The sequence below is a fragment of the Ambystoma mexicanum genome, chromosome 7q (assembly GCF_040938575.1).
Source record: "Ambystoma mexicanum isolate Mex_15411 chromosome 7q, UKY_AmexF1_1, whole genome shotgun sequence".
NCBI classification, from domain to species: domain Eukaryota; kingdom Metazoa; phylum Chordata; class Amphibia; order Caudata; family Ambystomatidae; genus Ambystoma; species Ambystoma mexicanum.
In genome coordinates, this window is record NC_090941.1 from 861,863,150 (window position 1) to 861,887,500 (window position 24,351).

Sequence of the window (24,351 nt, forward strand, 5' to 3'; positions counted from 1 at the left end):
TTTAAGAGAATTACCACCGTCTGGTTTAGACAAAATATGCTTCTTTTATGAGTTGTTTTTCTATATGCCTCGATGACTGTAAATTTTTATAAATGCCATCTTCAGTGGTTGATTTATAAAAGCAAATACTTAAAAGCATTACATAACCAAACGTCAGTACATGGCATGAGTCATTTTACTGCTGTTTCAGTGTTCCTTGCGCTCCATGAAGCCCCAATATGAAGAAACTCTTGCATTATGTGAGGAGCCAGGAATGAGACGCGGACACAGAGGACTCATAGGTTTGGCTATTAACTTTTATTCAAAATCAAAAGGGGTTGGGAAAAGGCCTTGCTATCCCTATCCTAGGAGGTATGTCCCTACCTCAACCAAAAACGAAGGGGTATGTCCGTTATCAAGATGTGCAAAGTAAAAATGCAGCATCCTGTGTCCAAAATCTTATTCTGGCCCTCACGCTCCAAAAATGTACTCTAAAGTGAAAAGAATATTCTCTCTTGATCGCAAGGTGCACAAATGTTCCAATTCAATGAAAAGATATAACTCCAACCAAACGTTCCAAGTGGACAATGTTTACAGTGTCTGGGAATGGTCTCTTGCCCAGGTTCCTATTTCCAATACACAAGTTTCTTGTAGCTCAAGAAGATGGCTTCTCCCTCTTGGCACACACACAGTTCTCGGGAAATAGTTCCCATCCCCAGGTTCATTTGTGCAGGAAATGGTCAAAACAATGAATCACATTTCAAATAGTTCAAGATCATAGGGCATGTAACTTCATAAGGATTCTCCTGTAAATTAACACACACTTGATTTTGCCTGGTATATTCTTCTGTCCAGACGTCTTTACGGTCTTTTACACATTTATCTTCACCTGGTATAAGCTCCTGCCAGGACGTTTTATACAATAACTTTACTTCTCTTCACCTGGCGTGCTCTCCTACCAGAACTTTATTATAATTCTATTTGCCTGGTGTTCTCACTGCCAGGACTTTCATACCATAACTTTATTACAATTTTCTTCACCTGTTGTACTCTCCAGCCAGGACTTTCATATCATAATTGTATTACAAATCTCTTTTACCCATGAAACAACACCAGCAGTGAGACAGGCAAGGCATCAGGGGAGACACAGACTCAAAATTCACAATGTCTCTGGGTCTCTTGGGGTTTCCTTCCCCAAGCATTGGTCCTTCCACTTCAAAAACAAAAAAACACAGTTGCTGTTAGGCCTCTCAGTAATCCCTTCCCCAAGTCTAGGCCTCTCTGAACGAAGTTCAACCACCTCTCTTGTGCGACTCTTAGGGTTCCCTTCCCCAAGCCTAGGCCCCTCTTGTCTCAAACAAACAAAAGGTTCCTCTTGTCAGGATGTACCCTTCACTGTACAGTTCTTTCACGGGGGTAGTACCAGAGACTTTTGAGAATGCCAGGTTATTTGCTCCTCCAGGCGCGACCCCTCAGACCTGTAACCCTTACCCTTATTCTGTGGCACCTTTTCCTCTTCTGTGCCTCATTCACTGTGCTTCTCCACTTTACTATGCTTTCTGCACATCTTCTTTTTCTGTCATGCACACTTGCACCTTCTTTCCACTTTTCTGTGCCTCTTGCACACTTCTCCTTACTATTCACTGTGCTCGCTTGCACCTTCAGTTTCTCGCTGTGGTCTCTTACACCTTCCTTTGCCCTTTAATGTGCCTCTTGCACTCTCTGTATTTCCTTTGTGTTGCTTGCCCCCTCTTTCTCATTTTCGGGTTGCTTGAACCCTCTCTTGACTGTCCATTTTCCTTCTCACTGTCTCTTTGCTATCTCTCTGGGTTTTGGGTTGCTTGCACCCCTCTCCTTACAGTCAGTTGTCTCTCACACCCACTCTTGGCCGTTTGCATGCTCCCAGTGCACTTGCTATGTCTCTGTTTATTTCCACACCTCTAGCGTCATTTCTGTTACTCCACTTTGCTTTTTTCCCACTTTCCAGCTTTCTCTTGCTTTGCTTTGTTTTTTCCATGCTTTCACTCACTGGGCTGTTGACTTTTCTCAATGTTACTGCGCCCGCTGCAGCCACCAGCACGCTACTGAGTTTCTTTCTGGCTCCCGAAACTCACCTATAGTAGCGCAGCAGTGGTGAGCACGTCATTGTGTTATTGGGTCGAGATGAAGTTCTTATCACTTACACCTCAGACACTCTTGGGACCGGCACATATTCCAATGGAACAAGCATTTCCCTGAACACCGCTGGCAGGATACAGCCTGCCTCGCTCTGGCTGCCTAGCCACACTGGAGCCCCTCACGAACACCGGGCCAGCGTCTCGGCATGCCGTTCTCCTCTGTATCCTCCGGGCTTCTCTCCCTGCATCTCCCTGCTCCTTGGCTCCTCTGGTCCGGTCAACATCCCCAGCTCACTCTGAATCTCTGGCAGAACCATCCTTTTTATACCTCAGGTGAGACTCAATTGGAGTCAGATGTGCACAGATGGGGAAACGTGCCTGACCTTGCCTGACACTATAAGTGGGACAATTCAAAGGTGTTAGATTGTAGGCCTGACTTTGTATCAATATGTTGTTTCTATGGCTAATTCTCATTGCTCCTGATCACCTCGTCTTCGTCCCAGTACTTATTGGAATTGGCGAGGGGGAAACGCGATAAGAACAATGAGGGTTCTTGCAGGACAAAGGATAATAAGGTGGTTGAAATTGGGGAGAAGCTGAACACCCTGCTTGATTTTTATATAACCGGGATATTTCTTGAATGGTTCTCTCCTTCATATGTAGGGCTTTTGCCCCTCTCTCAATTTCGCTCACCTTCATTCGGTTTTCTCTTTCTGTCCCTTTAAGATGCGTGTTTAACAATCCTGTTTGTGGAATAGCTTATGGGACTTTTAGCTTCTTCACTTACTTCATTTCACTCCCTACTGGTATAGCTTTTAGATTTATTCACATGTTTCACTTCATTCACTGGTAGCTATTTCGAAGCAGCGCACACTTTCAGGCAACTCAGTAACCCACTCCGCTTTCCTGGGCTTACCGGGTGCACCAAGCATCTCCCGCACCTCTCTGCTGCTGTTCTCGTCAGATTGTGGGTTCGGCATGCTACCTATCATCCGCTGTGCCTCTGCCATGCTGGTCTTCAGTTTATGCTACCTTTCATTCGCGAGCAGTACAGCCTCTGCACTCCGGTTCCTTCACCTGTTGGGCAGATTAGCTTTGGCAACGTTTTCCGTGGCATTTTCTCCTCCACCATTCCAGTTGGTGCTCATGCATGTAACCACACAGCTCAACGTCTGCAGCTCTGTCATTGCTGTTGGCTGTGTGGGGTTTAAATCTCATAGTCTGATTAAGGAGTTTCCAATGACTAGACCGCAGTGTAGGTTTCCTGGCCTTAGTGATCTTTACTGTTCTTCGTCTCTTCCTCGTCTCAGTAGTTGATGGACGATTCTTTATGTGTTATTGAGGAAGCTGGTATGGAATTCTTCAGGAGTAATCATTATTGCTCCCTGCCGCTTCCTCATCTCAGTAATTAATGTATTGCTCTGGTTATCATGTCGGGGAATATTAATAACGGATTCAATACATGGATGAGGATGAGTGGTGCAATAAGTCATTAAGGCCTGAAGAATGAGGCAAAGATTCCCAAAAGGGAAAGTGGAATATGTGACTGTTCCCAATGGTGTTCTCCCTTCTCTCCGAGGGTCGTGCCCCCCCAGGTGGACCTCCCACATATAGCCTCCCCCAAGGTTAGGATCAGGTAGCGGCTGCCCTTTCTTGGCCAAATGGGGTGTGAAGTTTCCCATCGAGACAATAGTGACATTGCTAGATTCGTCACACTTAGCTGTAGTGCAATTCAGTATGAGTGGGATACTGACAGTTATTCCGTCCTGTCATTGGGCTGGTGGGTGCTTGATTATTTCCGTCTGAGCACATCGCTTAGTGCATGAGACTGGTCACGGGCAGCGTTGTCACTATGTTCAAGCTTTCCTTCTCCATTTTGAGGGTTGGGGTCTCATTAGTTGAAGACAAATTTGCACAAACATGCGTTTGACACGTCATAACAGGGTGGTGATGTGGGTCTTCTCAGTGCCATGTCCAGAGCTATGGAAGCTCTTGCTGATTAATGAGGAAGAGAGAGAGAGGAAAAATCAAAGCGGGTTTGGATCCTGATGGACAGTTCTTTCATTAACCTAGGGGTGTTAGTCACCATGGACACTGTGCTATGATAACACCTCATTGGTTAAAAAGCACCATTCTCAACTGAAAAACCCGAGACGATTTAAAGGGCTATAGACTATGCAGAGCAATGATATTGACAATGATTTCTGTAAACAGAGCAAATGACCGGCATTGTTTCTTAATGCCTCAGCAGAGTCTGGACCCAGACTGCTTGAAAAATCTGAAAATTACCAGAGCATTGAATTGCTAGTCTGTGTGACCAATGTACGATGGATAATATACGTGCTTTTTGTCTAATGTGCGTTCTGTTAATTAACACTGAATCGTAGTGTTCCTCACTTTGGGGATTAGAATCAGCATGAAGGATCCTTGAGGTGATGGGATGCCCTGTAAGGCAAGCAAGATGAGTGGCGGATTGTACACACAATCTGATTCCAGTACATGGACTCAGTTAGTGGCCAGAAAGGGCAATGGTTTGGCAGACTGGTGTCACAATCACATAGCCTAGTCTTCTCACACAGGGCGGTCAACCATTATTTTCTTATTGCTTCAAATGTCAATACAGCTCCATTGCCCAGACTGGGCAACCCATATTATTGGTAGTAAAAGGAACAAAGTAAACTTCTTTCATACATGTGACATCTTCATAGTGCCAATCCTTTCCTTTTTCTGATCTCTTTCCCGGATTGAAATCAGTGCCACAGAATGAAAGCACAGATGCATGCCCATATGGTCTGGAAGAAGAAAGGTTCTATAACATATATATATTTGTACATGTATTGTTATGAGTACCTGAACATTCTCCAAGCTTCCCCGGTGGGCACTGGCATATGAATGGCCTCCGACTCACTTCATATCCTACACACTGCATATCCCCTGGACACGGCTTCTCCATACATGGATCACTGGACCCTGGGCAAAGGCCACCTGTTATAAAGAAATAACGCAGTGACATACAAATCTTTCTTTAGGCAAAACATCAAAGCTATTACAAGAGTAATTATACATGATATATGATATCTGTTGCATTAACGTACATTTTTGGTGGTTTTACATGTGAAACTGGTGCATAATAAGAGTATTTTTTTTATTTTTTATGAAGTAATTCCAGTCCGTCTTACTTACACTTCTAAGTTCTGGGATAACACCGTAATTATTACACACATTAAAGGCACTTCATGTATTGATTGCAGATGGATGAAGGGCTGTGTTGGCTCTGCCATACAATTCAGACTTGCGATTTTCAGACCTGCTGCATCGCTCAGACACACCATTAGCTCGTGAGCTATCCACCCGCCCAAACCAAGGCCAAATTGTGAACAAAACTGCATCACATTTAGATGGGACGGAAGACTTTGTTTTCGCTACGGTCCTAAATGACAACAAAACGTCACAATCAAATCTGCTCCGCACAGTCTATATTTCAGTCACTATCACAATCTCTTGAATATTGAAGAAGTGGAAATTCACAGCGAAGGTGGTTGGTTGAAATCGCTGAATCGAGCACTACATAACCAACTGGCCTCAGAAAGCTCAAGCCACATCCCATGTCTGACTGCTGATGGCAGAACAAACCAAGAGGTCCACATTTTGAAGAGAGGTGTGAACGATGCATCAAATCCTTCTCAGTAGCAGGTTTTCCTGCAGGGATTTGGGGATATTCCCTTACACATAGACAGAAAATGCACACCCCACAATCAGCATCGGTCCATCCCACGCATCTGAAGTTAGGCTTTGCTTTATTTGAGGAGAACATTTGAGTTGCACCGCTTCATTTATGGGCAAGAATTTGGCCTAAGCTGACGTTGTCATTCAATAGAATAGCAACAGAGGACACAAGGAGTGATCTATCACACATCTGTGCTTGACTCTACTATATTGAGGGATGAACTGAGATGCAGTGGTATGAAAGTGTGCTTCGTTCTGTGAAGTGACGCCTTGATCTGCTAAACATTTGACTAATAAGGAGGACCTAGACAGTTAATAAGGAAAGGTGACGAGGCAGAGGAACTCTCCATTAAATGGTTCATCGCAACAAAATCAGCAGAAAAACAAGATTGTTACTTTACAAGGATTATGTGATCAAAGGCAACATCGTTTATGACAGGGTTAAGATTTAGTATGCTGTACCTGGTCTGTACACCCGCAAAATGGAAAGGGCGTGGCCAACTAGACCGAGCTAGTAAATAGCCACGTGATAAAAGCTCTCGAGAAACTGTTATTCATTTTATTTATTTTTGGGTCCCTTTAAGTAATGTTACGTTGACATTCGTGAAACCTTCAGGCAGCCTCACCACGACCACCAGTGAGGGGCCGTGCGCCTGCATTCTACCCTGCTCGTGCCGAACCCAGAATGAGGCAAAGACACGAGGAGCTACTGTGTACGTCCTTCTTTATTTGCAGACAACAAGTAACTGAGCATCCCCCATAACACCCGCCTCCCTAACTCCAACCTCACTTCCCAGGAAGCGGCCGCAACGGCAGCCGTCCCACCCAACGATGTGGTCGGGCTGTATCGGTGCTACTTGCAAACCATGACAGCATTATTTAATTCCGTGGCTACATCACTTGGGCACTCGATACCTCTGAGCCACTGTTCCTTATTTGTCATCGCTATGAATGAACAAGCTGAAATGGCAAGGAGTCATTTATTAAATGCTGCTTAGGTGTGATAGCTTGTATTTAAATGCTGCTAATTCTATAATTACTATAGTGTAATTTCTGTTTAAATTAACTTTCCACTATTTTTAGTTTGTGTATGATAAATGCAAGTTGTTCTACCAATGAACATAGTTTTTATGAGAATCATTTACAGAAAAGCATTTTTTCAACTGAACACACATTAGCAATGTATGATGTGGGACCCGCAGATGAAATTCAAGGTATTTGTTAATAATGTTAGCTTGGGATAACTTTCAGAAACACATAGAAAAATATGACATTTCATATAATTCCAGATCACAAAATAGTGTATTCAATGTTTAAGTAAAATGGCTTAGATATCAAACACTGTGGGGCCGATTTATGGAATCTGGCCCAGAAATCGTGCAAGGGCTGCGCACCAAAAAGGAGAACGCATATTCATGGAATTGTCTGCGCAAAGTCGCGGCCAAAACGCCCCCGACATGCCCACATGCAAAGCAGAAAACTGCCAGATCAGCTACCTTTTGCGCGCTCCCCCGGGTGAAAATACACGCACCCTTCAAACAGTGCTTGGGGTTCCCTGTAAGCATGGCTGAGACTTGGGGACCCTGCGTGGGGTCCATCGTAACTGTATCTGGTGCCCCGACAACATGCGTATAAACAAAATTGTAACTCAGAAATAACCTGGGATATCTACGTGCAAACCCATGTAAAATGTCTCTGCACGCGGCTACAGTGCTTACGCCCACCGCTAAGTTACATCGGAACCCCAATTGAGTACACGCACCCCGAAATCCGACATGTGAGCCTACCTGCGCTCTGAAAATCCTACGCGCAAGTGTGCTTACGCCAGCTTTGTGTGGCAGATCCTATGAAGGACTTGAGCGAGCACTTCCCAGCCGAGATGTTGCACGATTGATTCCATGAATACATCTCTGGCCGTGCAATAGTGGGCGTGCGAGGAACTGCCTGCAGGCCGTCCCTTGGAATGCCCACTTCTTTGCAAGTTAATCCCCACTTCTGCAATTCTGCCCCCTTACCAGCCCTATGGGCAGGCCACAGCCACCCTCTGCTCGGAGTCTTGCGCATGGCCCTCGACGGCTCACACATGCATACCAGGCTAGAGTGAAATCCACACAAGTCCAGGGGAAGTAGTGCAAGCATTCGATTGTATGAATCGACAAACAGAGTTGTGCGGACAGACTGAACACAAGTCGCCTATTTTCTGTGCAGCAAATTCCATGAATCGGCCGCTGTGGGTCTGCAGGGACATTTTTTTATAAACACTTTCCATGGTTTCCGTAGCTCCATGGAGAAGTCCAGATCAATGGTCATGGTGATTTATTCACGCTTCATTGTGATTTAATAGTTTATACGCCTGATGACGAAATGGTAATATTGCTCCTCACGTCTTTCTTACCATCATTGGGCATCTGCGTCGATATCGGGCATGCTGCTCTCTCCCAGAGACCACCTCTGTCGATCGGCTTGCCCCCCCCCTCTTTAACTGCCCTTTCCATCATGGTTTAATCTTTTGTTGATTGACAGTCCCAAAGATCAGAAGATCAGAATAGCCGTGCTGCTATGTAACTCACTCTTTCGTACAGGCTACCATCGGCATTAACTGCGCCTTTCTTCCAAATGCACTGTCTCGATAAATCTGCCAAACTAAGCGGTGCACTCAGTGTTCCTCTAAGTTGGAACGAAATTATTGATGAACAGATCAACTATTTATGTTCTATGACATTACTTTCCACTTGGAGAGCGCAGTCCGTGCAGTGTTGCAGTGGCATGTGCTTTCAACTCATCTTCATAATATTATTATTTAACTTTTTCAGGCCTATTGAAATGAAAGGCTTGATGCTCTGCCCCATCCGCAGTCCTCTACACATCGCATGCTTCGGTGCCATCGTGGTCCCATCTCAGGGCGGTTCGCCGGGCAGGTCTGCCATGCTTTTTCGTTCAATGCATGGTGTTGTTGTGAGAGGAGGTCAGCCTTTACCTCGGCCTGAGGTAGGCTTGGAGGCACGCACTCAATGCAATCCTCTTGCGCATTATCTCTCATACGTCATCTTCTAACGGATCCACATAGTTATGATATTGCATCTGTGTCATTCCCATCTGGTTTCTCTCCACAGGTAGCAGCACCCCAGCGTTCCTGCAATTCCCTCTAGAAGGGGGTGAGGGAGTGGTCCAGAGAGCAAGGTGATGCACCTTTGAGGTGTGGTATGTCTTGTGGAGACCTGCAGGCCTCTTCTAGTTTGCCATTCACCATGTCTTGGCACCTTCAAACCATCTTATGACAATGGAAATGCCACTGAGATGCTACCAATTCACCCATAAACAGTATACAGAAAACAACCCCCCTACCAGTCTCCCAGCATGCAACCAACTTGGTGTAAGAAAGCCAGTGATTGGAGCATGTATTTCCAACAAGGGGTTCCAATGGGGGGAGGGGGCTTTCCAATGATGGGATTTAAGCACCGAAACAATACCGTATTATTTGGACTCTTCACATCATGGTTATTGTCTGGAAAGATGGTTTGTGCATGGTCAATTAATTATGCTTGAAAAGAAACTCCTACACAATGCTCTCCAGCGCAATGGTTGGTTAGTGGAACGGTTCTGGAATCCTGCTGAATGTGTTCCAAGACCCTCCTGGTGTGGGCGGGGAGCTGCACTTTAGCTAGCTGATAGCATTCTATTTTAAAATGGACATGTATTAGAGACCACTGCTGATGTGGACGTCTTCTCTCCGAAGAGAATTTCACAACAGATGAAGAAAGTAAGTTTCCGCCTCACAAATAAAAAATAAAAAAACAAGCATTGGTATTGCCAGCAATTGTGGCTTTGGTGTAGACACGGGAAAGGCATTTGTCATGCACTGCCTTAATGGTACTAGCTAGGCATTAACGAAAGCAGCTGTAAAATGGCACAAGTACCTGGGCATATAATAGCAGTGCCTGGCTAATGGCTATCTAATACCTATACATAAGCCAACACTGTTGGCTTTGCCAATGCTTGTTTTCAACAGGCCTTCAGCAAAAGACACGCAAACCAAGTGGATAAAGGCAGACCTGATTAAGACATCTTTATTACAAGAGTAGCACGTTTACAGCTCCAATAAAACCATTAATTCTCAGAAGACTTTGAAAAAAACAATGGCAGGTACTGCCAGTGCAAAGTGTGATGCTACAGATTGAAAAAGCTAGCTCAAGGAGTATGGTATGTTTTGGGTGGGTAGGGGAAAAAGTAGGTGGGAATGGCCATCAAGATTTGCAGGTTATGGGTAGTCAATGGGTGGGTAAGTAACCAAACAACACCTGCAAGCATTGAGTCCCTCCTCATGTGCCATCTCTCCCTAGCTGTACTCCAAGCACGATTTTTGGCGTAGGCGCCACCTTATAGCCAAAACTATTTTAAAAAAAATAGAAAACAAGTATACACCATGTTTTAATGTCAGCCATCCCGTGTATTTCCACGATTGCCACTGATTGTGAATATTTGCAATTAACTGTACACTCACTTTGAAACAGAAGCTAATACGGTTTGAAAAGAGAGTCGTCTACAACTGCAGCACATCAGTACCGATCCAGCACAGCTCCAATTACTGAAGTGATACCTTCTGCTAACAAATACAAACACATACTGTTTTTAAATGTGACACATTTTATATAGGAATTCAGCAAAATCCTTAAATGCTGAGGTTTGCAGGGCAACCGATTCAAACACTCGTTCAGATTTACTTCTATATCAGGCATCCCTGACTACATTCATGTAGATTGTTTGGGGGAGACTTAGTGGCATGATTGAATGTGCAACCTAAATGCAGTATCGTTCATGTGCACAAACGTGAGTCTGTATGTCTGCCTTCTAATCACTCTGTGTGTATCAGAGTCTAGTGGCTAGTATAATGGAAGAAGAATGTTGTCATCCTGGCATTCATCCTGGCGGGGGGGGGAGGGGTAGTTGCCAGGATGTTCTGCTGGAGGTTTAGGTCACTGTCAGAGAGGTATCTGAGGTTGTGAGCCTTGGTTGAAGAAGTGAGGAGGTCAGGCAGGAAGGAGGCGGTAGATAAAAGAGTAGGGTTAGTATTTGAGGCAGGAAGAGAAATTACTTCTGTCTGAGTCCATCATCAGGCAGCATAGAGCCATTCGGTAGTGGATTGGTGTGAGGTAGCTGGTGATGCGATCTGAGGTAGTAGAGGTGAACAGGGGAAGAATACAAAGCTATGGGTGTGATTTTCTAAGAGGTGGTATTGGACGCCGACCTATTGATGAATTGACTGAGGATGAATAATTGACAGTGAAGAGCAGTGGGCCGAAGACTGATCCTCAGGGGACTCCTACTGGAAGATGTTTGGGAGAGTAGGTGGTAGAGTTTCATGAGATGGAGAAGGAGTGATCTAAGAGATCAGAGACTATCCAGTCGAGTGCAATGTCTTTGAGGGTAATACGGGTGAAGGAATGTTACACAGTATCAAAGGCTGTGGAGAGGACACATAGGATGAGGATTGAGGAGAGGTCAAATTGGTGAGCAGTGGTTAGAAAGTTGGAGTCATGCGTGAGTGCAGTGTATATGGAGTGTTTGCTCCAGAAACCTGATTGGAGATGATCACAGAGTGAGTATTTTGGACTGGTAGGTTAGGGCCAAGAAGGCTTTGTAGTAAGAGGGATGTTAAGAGTCAGAAATTGGTTTCTTACTGATGGGAAGGGCAGTGGCTGTGTTGTATCAGTCAATGCAATTGCATGCGCAAAGGGTGGGATTGAAGATGGAGGAGCAGTAGGAGGAGGTGTTCGGTGCCAGAACTTTAACTAATTGAGATATAACAGGAACAATGAGAGTACAGGGTGGTTGACAGAGTGAAGATCTTTAAGACCTCAAAGAGGGGGTGAGGAAAGTGGGACAATGAGGAGAGGGTGTGACTGATAGGAAGTTGGGTAAAGAAGTGTTGGAGTGGGCGGTATAAGAAGGCAGACAAGGAATCCCATTTATATTTGTAATTTCGGAGGAGAAATATGAGGCTCAGCCATTATCAGAGGGAGTGGAAGGAGGTTGATGATTTTTAGAGAAGGAAATTGTAGCCTTGAGGGTCCTGGAAATGTTGCTGGGGTCTGAGGGGAGAAAGAAAATACGGTCGATATAACCGGTGCATATGGCATAGCCTGGGGCAGTAGTGAGGGCAAGGAGAGAGTATTTGCAGGCAGGCGTGGTGGTTTTACAGATCTGCGTTATCTTCCTGGGTCAACACTTAGGTTTGATGACGCATTCATAAACCTGAATCTTTTGCCCCAAATAGTTGGCATCTGTCCAGATGTAAAACCACACTGGCATCCAATGAAGTGGATGCTAAAATAATGTGTGAACAAACCCATTTCAGGGGGAAAAACCAAGCAGATTGAAGGAAAAAGAAAGAAAGATCTGTATCAATGTGCAGGCAGGTCTTAAATGGAATATCGCTCTGCAGGAAGCCTTTCTCTGTTGGAAATGATTTGCAAAGGTGTTGCAGTCCCCTAACACTTGGCGTTAGGTGTGGGTAGTTTATGACTTCCAGACACACTCTGCTTTCTGTTTTGGTGTAGAGGGAATTCATTTACTGGATGGGTTACACTCAATGAAACTCTTTTAAACTATTTTCTCAGAACAGGCAGTGTCTTCATCATTCCTTGGCGAGGCCATCAATGCGCTGCACCCCACCTTTGCTTTAGTTCCGTGCACAGAGTATGTGTTATGCTAAGAGTAAGCGTCCCTTAGCGGTAATGCTTGTAAGTGGATAGCGGGTCTCCTTTAAAAGGAGCTAACCCGAGGACAGGATTTGTAATGGCGTCCTTGGGAGGGTTCACTTTGGCTAAGTGGCCCGATAAATCTGATAGGCCTTCGGGGGCTTTATTCATGGCTCCATTTGACTTCCTTCCACCACTCAGTTCCTCTGAGCGCACCTCTGCGCAATCGCTAAAATGCATACACATCTCTTGGAAGAGTGCCTGCAGACTTTCTGAACATAGATCAGCATCAGAGCTGGTCCTGCTGCTGAGATGTCAGAATTCGCCTCTGCACATTTTCACAACCTTTGATTAAATCTCGAAATATAAACAATAAATCAGTCCTGGACTTTGGCTATCAATCACTGCCAGGCTTGAGCTGATTCAAATGCTTGATCTGCAGCTCAGATGCGTTGTCGCGCCGTCACAGCACTGCATGTCCAGAATGCAATATCCAGCATTAAGCAAAGCTCAGGCGTGAGCGTGGTGGGGACACTGCCCGGGCAGCTGCCACCTTGTGAAGGATTGCTCCATCAGTGAATTCCTTAACTTGTACTCAAAGCAACCTTGCTGCTTGTTACAATGCAGAAAGGCTTAACAATCTCTGGCAAAAAGGACTCATGTTAATAGCCCAGATAAGTAACTGTGCCCGGCCACCAGAGGCCTTTTCTAAGTGCCAGGTGTCGTGGGAGAGGTTTATATATAGCGCACCTAACCCGTAGGTATCCTGTGCAATCAATCTAGGAAAAGACTAGACTCTTCTTCTAGCGAGTCTTCATTTCAGTCCTGGACATGATGTGGCCATGTTCAGATCTGGGATGAAATGGAAATAGATGCCAATTCTGAAGCAAGAACCTTGGAGGTGGAGATCCCTTCCCCCATAACCAACTTACTTCGGTTTACGGGAAGGTAGCATGTTTTCGTGAACCGATCTTCTGGGTTGGTTGGTAGCTCATAGTATGTTGGTGTTGTAAAAGGGTTCTTGAGCATGGAGAGTTTCATGGACCAGGCACAGAATCTTAAAATGGATGTTTCATTTAGAAACTAACCAATGTAACGTGATCACAGCCTAAGTAGTATGGTCCGTTTACATTAATCCGGATGAGCTTGGTATCGCTCGCCTGAGCTCTCTAGAGGTTATTCTAGAAGTCAGGCCAGCATAGACCCCAGTCCAGAGATCCCGCTGCGTACTAATGCTGCAAGGACAGGACGCTGACTTTCACAGAGACTCAATGTTTGATGCTACGAGAAATGGGTATCTGGGCTGCGCGATAAGCTGTTCGAGATTCTCAAGGGCGCTTTCTGTCAGTAGAATAAGAACGCTAGTCTCAGAAGCGAACCATGTGCTGCGTCTTGTGACATTTGGAAACTCATAACAGTAGAGCAAATATAATAACCGTAGTAACAATTAACTAGGACAGCGAGGGGGGTATAGTTCTATACATCTAGGTTTCCAGAAGGCCAGTGGCACACGTGAAGAGAAACAGCTTCAGAGTATCAATGAGAGGTTGCATCCAGGGGCGGATTTTAAACATTTGAAAGGCAATGTACTTGTGAGTCAGATTGATGGAAATAAAATGATCAAGTACTTGTGATGATGGGCTGAGATCATTGGAGCACAGCATCTCCAGTATGACCTGCTAAGTAGGTGGGTGACTGCACTTACATGTACAGGCACATTGCAAAATTACCCTAAATCATTTATTTTCATGATCAAATATCTTGTTTTTGATACAGCAAAGATTTTAGCAACGTTTGTGCCTGTTTGTTGAATAGTAGAGAACAGGTGTGATTATTATTCAGTTCAATGACAATTAGTTCATCAACCTGGAGCTTCTGAAAATCTGTGCACACCCAACTGTACCAGGGAACTGGAACACGCAAATCTCTGCACAGCACTCGTAACTCACTGAGCTATCTTACCCATGGAAGGACTAAGGTGGCTGTTCATACCAGATGTGTACGCCACTTAAAAGAATAATACTCTTGGGACACCAAAAGTTGGCAGGCTTGGAATAGTCTAAAGCAAGACTCTGTTTTAGTAGAGTTAGATACAGGGAGGGATTTAAGAAAAAACTGGCAGCAATAATTGGACAGATAGACAATTGTGCCATATGGCTTATTGAAGATTTATTCTTGTGATGAAAATGATGTTTGGTAAATGCGCATATGAACAATAATGCATCTAGCTATTTAAATACAACCAGTAAAATAGCTCAGTACGATAATGCACCTACTAGAGACATGTGTACAACCTGCAGTTTGTGAGAGTACATTCCAGTGAAACCGAGTGTGAGAGATTTCCTTTAAAAACCACAGCCTCTGAGATGACATACAATATTATTTTTACATGCAACAAAGGGAAGTGTATTTCTTATAATATATGGTCACTCTGTTACCCATTTTATACTTGGGCACATACTTAGACACAAGAGACCGTCCAGTTGACAAGCAGAAAAACATGCATAATGTTTACTGTTGGTAAAGCACAGCAATATATTGCAGGATTCACTGTGGGATTGACCCTGAGATTTTGGTGGTTGCTCGATTCATCGAGCAATATATTGCAATTGCCAATGTGGCATGTTTCGGAATCGGAAAGCATTATCACCAACACCCATTACAAGCGGTATTCTCTACCTACCCTTGATTGTTTTTCAGGACCACATAGATGATAATGTTATCTAAATCTCTGCCTTGAAAACGACCAGCGTGTCGAAACACGTGTCGGCTGTTCACAAATGAATTAAAATCATCATTTGCTTCTCACACTTGAGTGACTTTAACCATTTTATTTTTGGTGCTGAGCGCATCACCATCCCTTACCCCCAAATCTTGTATCTATTTGTGCCAACCCAGGTGGATAGGTTGGTGGGATCTGAGTGTTTGCTGCCAGCACACATTCAATTACTTTATTCAACCTGCATTAGAATTCAAGGGTGATCATTAGCACACAGAGTTGTAGCTTCGAATCCACCAATTAACCTAATCCACGGCAATATATAGTATGCAATGTGCAGCAAACAATATTTTATGCAGTTTAATAACATCCATTTACATGGCAAAAAACGGATAACATGCACTGCATTCCAGTACTAGACTTCAACAGGGCATTAAGCAAAGATACTACTATAAATGTTTTTTATGAATAATACATATATAGATTTTCAGTGTTCAGAAAACAGGAATCTAAAATTCTAACCATCCTTGTATTTCAGTGGTGGCTGGAATTTTGCCAAGGGAGCTGTGCTGCACATTGTGTTCTTGCCTTCTTATCAAGCGTTCCAATGTTTTTGTATTTTGGTATTTTAATTGATATCTATATAGCACCTTATGCCAATGCGCTGTACATATGCCAAATTACAGTACAATAGTTATGAATACAAAAATGAGACGAGCCATCAAAGTGAAAAAATAGGATTAATAAACATTGCAATAAGAAAAGAAGAAGGAGTAAAGTACACAATTAAGATTGAAGGAGATAGCTCTTATAGGAGGAGCGAAATAGGCAAAAATGAACCTGTCAGTCCATGGCAACATAAAAACATCCAGAGAGACTGGCTTGTTGAGGTATCCTGCTGGCAAACAAGTTGTACTTAGAGTTATCTCTTGTGGCAAACAGGTCTACGCTCAGCCTACCCACGCACTAAAATAGATGATCACTTGACTCTGTAGAAGCTCACGCTCAGGGCAGGAGCAAAGGTCATTGCTGAGGGAATCGGCCACTGAGTTGTGTATGACCAGAAGGTGAAAAGGAGGCAGAAACAATCCTTGGGCTTGAGCCCATTCCCTGAGTCCATGTATTTCAGAGGATAGGATCTGAGATCTAGTTCCTATTTGTTTTCAGATGTATAACATCATGCTAATGTTGTCTGAGAACACAGGCACACCTTTCGCTGACCTCTAACACATTGATATGCAGTGACTTTTCCTTTGTCTGCCAGAGGCCTCTGGCATGAAGATTGGCAGTGTGGGCTGCCCAGTTCTCCATGAGGCATCCATCTTCACAGTCCCTTGATGGCATGAGGCCTGTGAAAGGTGCACCACTGATACGGTTGTTGCTGTTTGTCCAACAAAGAAGAGCATTTTTAGAACACTGGTCACATTGAGCTTGTCGTCCCAACGGCCAGAAAACTGTTCCGCAATGGGCCTTCAGAAACTCCTGCAGGGAGTGCATGTGGAGTCTGCAGTTTCTAATTGGAGGAATTCACAAATACTTATTTCCAAAGAGAGACTTGATCGTTCATACTGAGGACACCTGTTTCAGGGACAAAACTCACATGTTTGACTGTATTCTGCAGACCCTGTTGACAGACAGGGTTTCAATGAAAGCTGTGGTATCCAGGTTTGCTCCCAGAAACATCATATTTTCAGATGGTGTCATAGACAATTTTCTTTAATTTATCGAGAAGCCCAATAATGTTCAGCAGACATCTGTGGCTCTTGTGTGTCACAGTCCTTTGGTCACAGGTTGATCCTGGGACCAACCAGCCATCCAAATATTGATAGAAATGCATCCCTGATTTTCTGGCATGTGCTGCAGATGGGGCAAGTCATTTTGTCAACACTCTCAGGGTAGACTTGAGGCCAAAAGGGAGGACCTTGAATTGGAAGTGGAGGCCTGCCACCATGAAGCACATTAACCTGCGACAGTGGTGGTGAATGGGCAAGTGGTAATAGGCATCGTCCATGTTTAGGGGAGACAGAAGGTTTCTATTGCAAAGCTGGCTGAGGATTTTGGCAACCTAACCATATTTAATAATTTGGATGGGAGGAATTGTTTTGAGGTATTGAAGGTCAAGGATCAGTCTCCAACCACCTGACTTTTTTCGGACAAGAAAATAGCACAAGTAGGCGCCTTGATTCCTTTGGGAATGAGTAACTCATTCTATGGAGTTCTTGGACAGGAGTAGCTTTACTTCCAATTGAAGCACATACAGATGTTTCTCTGTTTGCCAACAGGAGGAGTTATTGGTGGACATTTATCAAATTCCAGGGTGTGGCGATGAGTGACTATCGAAAACACAAATGAGTCCAATGTTATTTGACAGAAGTCAAGCTTGTTTGATTGACAGGTGCTCGGACTGAGAAGAGTCTTTTTGTCTGTGGTCCCCTTTGTAGGATTGGGAACAGGCTTTTGTGCAAAGTCACCCTGTAGCACTGGGAGTGGCAGAACAAGTGGTTGTCTCTGCCAGACCACAAGAAGCTGTGCTGTTTAGATCGAAAGGACTGAAAGAAACCTCTGTTGCAGAGTGCCAAGAAAACTGGAGCAGTCTGTGTGAGTCTTGAATGCGAGTGGAGTGTCATCGATCTTCTATAAAAAGAAACGTCTTCTCTGTCGAACGGCATCTTGATTTCTTTCACCTGCACATCAGGTCTAACATTTGGGGCCTTCAGCCAACACTGGTGGCTCAGCACTGCTCTGTTTCACATCTAGCAGAATCCTGTGTCAGCAATATATCAACTGCCACAGAGATGGTGCGGTAAGAGGCAGATCCACCTTCTCAAAGCAGCGCAAAGGCTTCCTGTTTCTTGTCATCAGGAAGAACATCTAGAATGGGGCCAGTCTTGAACCAGAGCTCGCAATCATATCTCGCCAGGAAGGCCAGAGAGTTGATAGTCAGACCAGGACACAGTAACCATATGCATATGATATCATTGTGGATCAGAACTCAATTTCATCTTACACAAGTTTTGCCCATGAGCAAGTCCCTCCAAGAGTCCTAATTATTTAGCATCTAATTTGGTCATCACTGTAAGGTCTCCTTTCACAGGAAACTATGTACTGTTTGGGGTGGCCACTGCTAATTTGAATCAGTCTTCTAAACGCTTAATGGTTAGGTTCAGCTATAAATCATCTACTAGTGTAATAAAAATGCCTTAACCAATGATGCCTTTAGAGATTTTATTAATAAGCAATGTTTTCATACATCCTGTTTATACTTCAAAACATGTGTTTTCACGTACCTGTTCCTTGCACTGAATTAATGTTAAAATTAAGCACTGGTAAAGTTGATAGTTTCCAGTCTTTTATAGGCATTAGATAGGCATTTGCCAGGCACTACCATCATAAGCCCAGGTACACACACCATTTGTCAAGTGTTGCCATTTTATGGCTATGTATTACTATTGTGGCATGGCCTGGAAAGTGAATATCTCATGCGGACACAAAAGCCACAACTTGGGGTTTCACCTATGTTTGTTTTTACTGTTATAGGCTGGTGATTGTTTTCCTTTTTGTTTTGAGCCTCTAAGGGCCTGATTTATAAACATGTTTCAATTGGACTTTCCCATGTTAAAACATGTTTGCAAATCAGGCCCTACTGTGCAGTTTTGAGGTTATGCTATTCATTTTTGTATTCATTACAGTGTTTATAAAGCGTGGACACCAAACGTCCACAGACCACGGTACAATAGTGCAAACATAATTCAAATACACATCAACACTCTGGGGCTAGTTTATCTAATCTTTGCACAAGTTCTAAAAAGTGAGCAAATTATTTGATAATATATAATGTAGGAAACAGGTTTTGTCACAATCTGTTTTAACTGGGGAAAATAAATCATACTGTTTTTGTACTATGTTTGCTGCTCAACATCAAAAGAAATCTATTTGCTACATTTCTATTCATGTTATTGTAAAAACAGTCCTTTTTGTCCTTGCAAAAAAAAAAAAAAAAAAAAAAAAAAGTTTGGCTCCATTCCCAATTACCTATGCAGTAAAATCGGTGCTAAATTCATTTGTTCACTTTTTTGCACTGGTGCAAAGAATTGATAATCTGGGTCATGTTCGTGCTGTTTTTGTAAAATCGTAGATCTGCTCCAAGGCGTTCCACACAATCTGCACTACCAGAGATTTGCTTGTTCTTACAGTTGGCATACTGACCCAGAGGCAGGTCTACCAAATGTAAATAGGACAGACACAGCCTCATTTGTTAAGATGCCTTCAGGTAAATTACTGCTTGGAGAAGGAAAATACGAGTCAGTCAATGGAGCACAGGAATAAGTGACTTACCTGTAACTCCTGTTCTCCAGAATTGGATCTTTCATAGATTCACATGCTGTCAATATTCCATATTGTAAGCCTGGGAATCCTCAATAACACAGAGATGTTAAAATTGAAACTGAAACTTTCAGTCACTTGCATGCTCTAGTACGGTCATTTTTGGGTCATCCTGCCCACAGCCAATTGGAACATCTCCCTTAGCTCCTCCCCTGTTAGACATCTTTAGATTTGGCAAGCAAGAGCAGGCAAGTGGCACTAATTGCTAAAAGATGAGCCGTGCGTTTTAGGAGGGAGGGTCACATGTGAATCTTTGAAAGATACCAATGCTGGAGAACTGAAGTTACAGGTAAGTAACATATTATTTCATCAGCATTGGATCTTTCATCGATTCACATGCTGTGAATAGATTACAAAGCAGTATTAATAAACAATACATACAGGCAAGCTCCCAGCTCAACTTACCACTGGAGACATACTAACCACATGCAAAAACGTTCCTCAAAACCGACTGGCAAACTCAAGATTCTTCTGCCTAATTCCAGTCGGCACAGAAGAACTTTGTAAATGTTTGCACTGATCTCCAGGTGGCTGCACAGCAGATGTCAGGCAGCGGGATCCCGGAGAGGAAGGCAGTGGTAGCAGCCTACTCTGGTGGAGTAAGTCCGGGGCCTGCCTGGAAGGGGCCTGCCAGCCTGTGGATGGCAGAAGGAAATACAGGCCACAAGCCACCTTGATTTGGAAGACTTTGATAAATCTTTTCCCGGTCCAGCCGTGCCAAATGACACAAATAATTGGTCCGTGACACGGAGTGACTTAGTACACGAGAACATAGTACTTTAGAGCATGCACCACATCAAAAGAATGCAATGCTCGCTCATCCAGAGACGGTGTGACGAAAAACATTGGCAACACCACTGGTTGATTCAAATGGAAGGATGGGGGCACCTTAGGCCTAAATGTGGGATTTGTGCATAGTATGACCTTCTCCCTGTGAAATTTCAAAAGAGGCAGATTGCAAGAAAATGCCGGAATTTTCCCTACTCCTTTGGCCGATGTTATGGCTACCAAGAAATCAGTCTTCCAGGAAAGGTGTTTGATGGATGCTCTGTGCAGGGGTTCAAAGGGAGGTTTCATGAGCCTTGACCAAGGCACATTCAATTCCCATGCAGAAGTTGGACGTGGGATGGGCGGCAGAGACCTGAACAGCCCCCGCAAGATCTCCTTCACCAGTCGGTGGGACCACAGGGATGGCAGGCCTGCCGAACGGCTGTACCTGATAATGGAGGTTAAGTGCACTTTGATTGAAGAATGCGCAAAGCCCGGCCAAGTCAAGGATAACAGATAAGGCAAAATGTGCAGGTGTTCAAAGGGAGGTTTCATGAGCCTAGACAGCAGCATGTTCAATTCCCATGCAGAAGTTGGATGTGGGATGGGCGGCAGAGACCTGAACGGCCCCAGCAAGATCTCCTTCACCAGTCGGTGGGACCACAGGGATGGCACGCCTGCCGAACAGCCGTACCTAGAAATGGAAGCTAAGTGCACTTTGATTGAAGAATGGGCAAAGCCCGCCTGAGTCAAGGATAACAGATAAGGCAAAATGTCTTTTTGGCTGGACAGCATGAGGCCGCATATGGTGACTTCTGCACCACACCTGGAAGTGTCTCCATTTGCTCTTGTAACACGTCAAATTGGCGGCAAAGTGGCGCCAAAGTAGACAGTGCTCTAGCCCGGGCCGGAACCGCCTGGCTGTCTTGTTTAAGAGACAAGGACCTTGGTTGCTGGACAGAAGAGTCTGGTGTGAATTCAACTTGAGAGGAGCAGCTTACCGGAGGGCGAAGAGGTTGGAGTACCAGAACTGTCTCGACCACGCAGGGGCCCTCTAATATCAGTTTGCACCGATAAAGTCTGAACATGTTGATGACCCGTGCCACCAGCGTGATCGGAGGAGATGCCTAAAGGAACTTCCCTTCCCATGGAAACACAAAGGCGTCCCCCAAGCTCTCTGGGTGAGGGAATCGTCTGGTGAAACTCTTTCATCGACTGTTGTTGTAGGTGGTGTAAAGGTCGAACGCTGGTAGCCTGAACAGGGAACCCTTCACTAGATGGGCCTTATTTGTCCATGAGCAAAGGCTCTGCCTAAAATCCTGTATCAGAATTATGCGATCGTCCCAGGACCCTGATTCCTGAATCCCCCGAGCTTCCAGGAATTTCTGCACCGACCGCATGCGCAGCCTGCAGTGAGTGATCAGAGGAATACATGAAGACATCATCGCCAGCAGCGACTTGTAATCGCGTACCAGGGTCACCTGGGCACAGCTCAAGTGGTGTACTTTTGTGAGGAGTGCCGATACCCTCTCATCCGAGAGAATTGTGGTGTAGGACTAAGTGTTGATTTCCACTCCCAGGTACAGCACCTGCCTTGATGGCACTAGGCATGACTTTGGGAAATTTATGGAGAATCTGAGTTTTCACAGACACTGGATGGTGGACGCTGTGCTGTCTGCTGCTAGTGTATAGGGTGGGGTCGTTACCAACCAGTCGTCCAAGAATGGGTATACATGGATGCCCCTCTGCCGCAGATGTGCCACCACTGATGCTAGGCACTTTGTAAATAACTGAAAGTAGGCTGAAAGGCAGGGCCTTGAATTTGTAGTGTAGTCCTGCCACCATGAAATCCAGGTAGCGCCGGTGTGAGCATCCAATGGGGATATGAAAATACATGTCCTCGAGATCGAGGGACACCAGGACGTATCCTTTTTGCAGCTGGGACAGGACCTGCTGCAATGTCACCCTGCGGAACGTTTGCACTGTTAGGAATTTGTTGAGCACCCTTAGATCTAATATGGGTGTCCAACCCCGCAACCTGTTGTGCTGTGCCTTTCTTCTTACCAGGAAGTGGCAGGAGTAGACTCCTGTGGCCAGTTCTTGCTTTGGCACCTTCTCCACTGCCGCTCTTACTACCAACACTCACACTTCTTGTAGCAGGAGGTGTTGTAACTTCTCTGACTTGTGTATGGGTGGAATGTCTGGCGGTATGTTTCTGGACTCCAGCAAGTGGCCCTGCTGGAGCAGGGAGAGCACCCATTTGTCAGGTGTGATGCTTCTTCATTCCCTGATGAATCGTGACAGCCTTCCTCACACCGGGGTGCTGAAGCGGGAGGACTGGGTCTGGACTGGTCATGGTTGCTTGCCAGACTGGCCCCTGGATTCGGAGGAGCCACGGCGGCGATGTGACTTCTTCCTGTGTTAATCCCCTGGGGAGCACAGTGTCTTGTAGGAGGAAGAGGACTGATATGAGTAACCACTTTCCTGTGAAGTTCTACTGAAGCATCCATTTCCAGAGTGAAAGGACTGGCTCCTTTGCTGCAGCATGGAGAGTAAGTCTTTGTCATCCTTCTTCCTGAACAGGTCTATACCGTCGAATGGCATCTCAATGACTCTAGATTGGACATCCGGATGAAAATATATAGCCTTATGCCAACCTTGTCGGCAAAGGACTGATCCATCACCAACTTCGCAAAATCCTGTGTCGGCAATATACACTGATACTGTAATGGCATGGTCAGATGCCAACGTGCCTTCATGAAAAATGTCCATTGCCTCTTGTTTTTTGTCATTAGGCAGAAACTCTAGGATGGGGCCCAGTTTTTACCACAACTCGCGATCATATCTGGTGAGAATGCCATTGCGTTAGCAGCCCTGATGTTAGTGGCTGCGGTGGTCATAATTTTCTTGCCAAAGGCATCTAGGCTTTTTCTGTACTTGTCTGGGGGAAAGGGGCAGGAAGATGATGGATTGGCTGATATTTTTCTGGCCGCAGCTGATACAACTGAGTCCTGAGTAGGCTGTGTACAGAAACAGGAGGGTGCTCTCTCTTGGGCCCTGCATTTTTTTTTTTAAATCAAAACCGTCCTTTTTTACCAGAGCAGTTGCAGGGGGCTCCATGGTGACAAGGCCATCCTTCCAGGCATCTTGTAAAAGCGGAATGGACATAATGGATTTTCTCCGCTGCCCCGTCCGTTGGTACGAGACTTTCCTTGTGTTGCTGCTCTGGGGTGAGGACGAACATTTTCGCCACCCTAGCCATGAGCGGATGCAAGGCCCCACTTCATCTGGTGGAGAATTTGGAGCTTCATCGGGTTCCCCATCGGCCAGGAAGAAATCCTCAAACTCGTCATAGTGTGGCATGTGCGTTGATACCACATCGTCCAGGTGGTCTGGGACTGTGTCCATCCCTGTCTCAGACAGTTGCCTGGGTCTTGCCTGGCATTCAACCTCCTTGGACTAGGAGCAACTGTGGAAGGCCGTTGGAGTGGTACTAGTATTGGTACTGGTCCTGGAGGCCTTTGCTACAGTGTATCCACCAGCGTAGTAAGGGTGAATAATATGTCCAGCAAAATGTCCCATGGTGGAACCGGCTGCACAGCTGGCAACAACAGAGGTATTTCACCCCCTGCAGGGATTGGATGCATGGGCGGCAATGCTAGTAGTTGTATCAGGCTTTTCCACGTGGTGACGTAGGCTTCCCCTGCATTGCGGGCAAGGGGGGAGCTGACATGTCAGCCTCCACATCCCTCTCTTCCAAGTGATCGGAGGAAGAGAGACTTGGCTCCAAGACAATGGTCCCCTCCGGGTGTAACCCCCCTCCGGGATCAGGGTATGATGGTCACGAGAGCGCTGCCAGCACTGACACAGTGTTGGTGGGTGTGGCTGAAGTTGTTGTGACAGTTGATGGCATGATGGTTGTGATCACGTGAGAAGACACAGCTATTGTCAATGATGGGCT

General features: G+C 45.1%; 1 protein-coding gene across 6 annotated transcripts in view; it reads right to left on the reverse strand.

Annotated features, from left to right (window-relative positions):
• The window catches only part of FAT3 (FAT atypical cadherin 3), a 1,069,235-nt gene that overhangs the window by 129,490 nt on the left and 915,394 nt on the right, over window positions 1-24,351 (reverse strand). For all 6 annotated transcript variants that reach the window (XM_069639361.1, XM_069639365.1, XM_069639363.1 and 3 more), the window contains one exon: window positions 4,947-5,081. In XM_069639361.1, coding sequence (XP_069495462.1) covers window positions 4,947-5,081 — 135 coding nt within the window. The remainder of the gene's footprint in view (window positions 1-4,946; window positions 5,082-24,351) is intronic.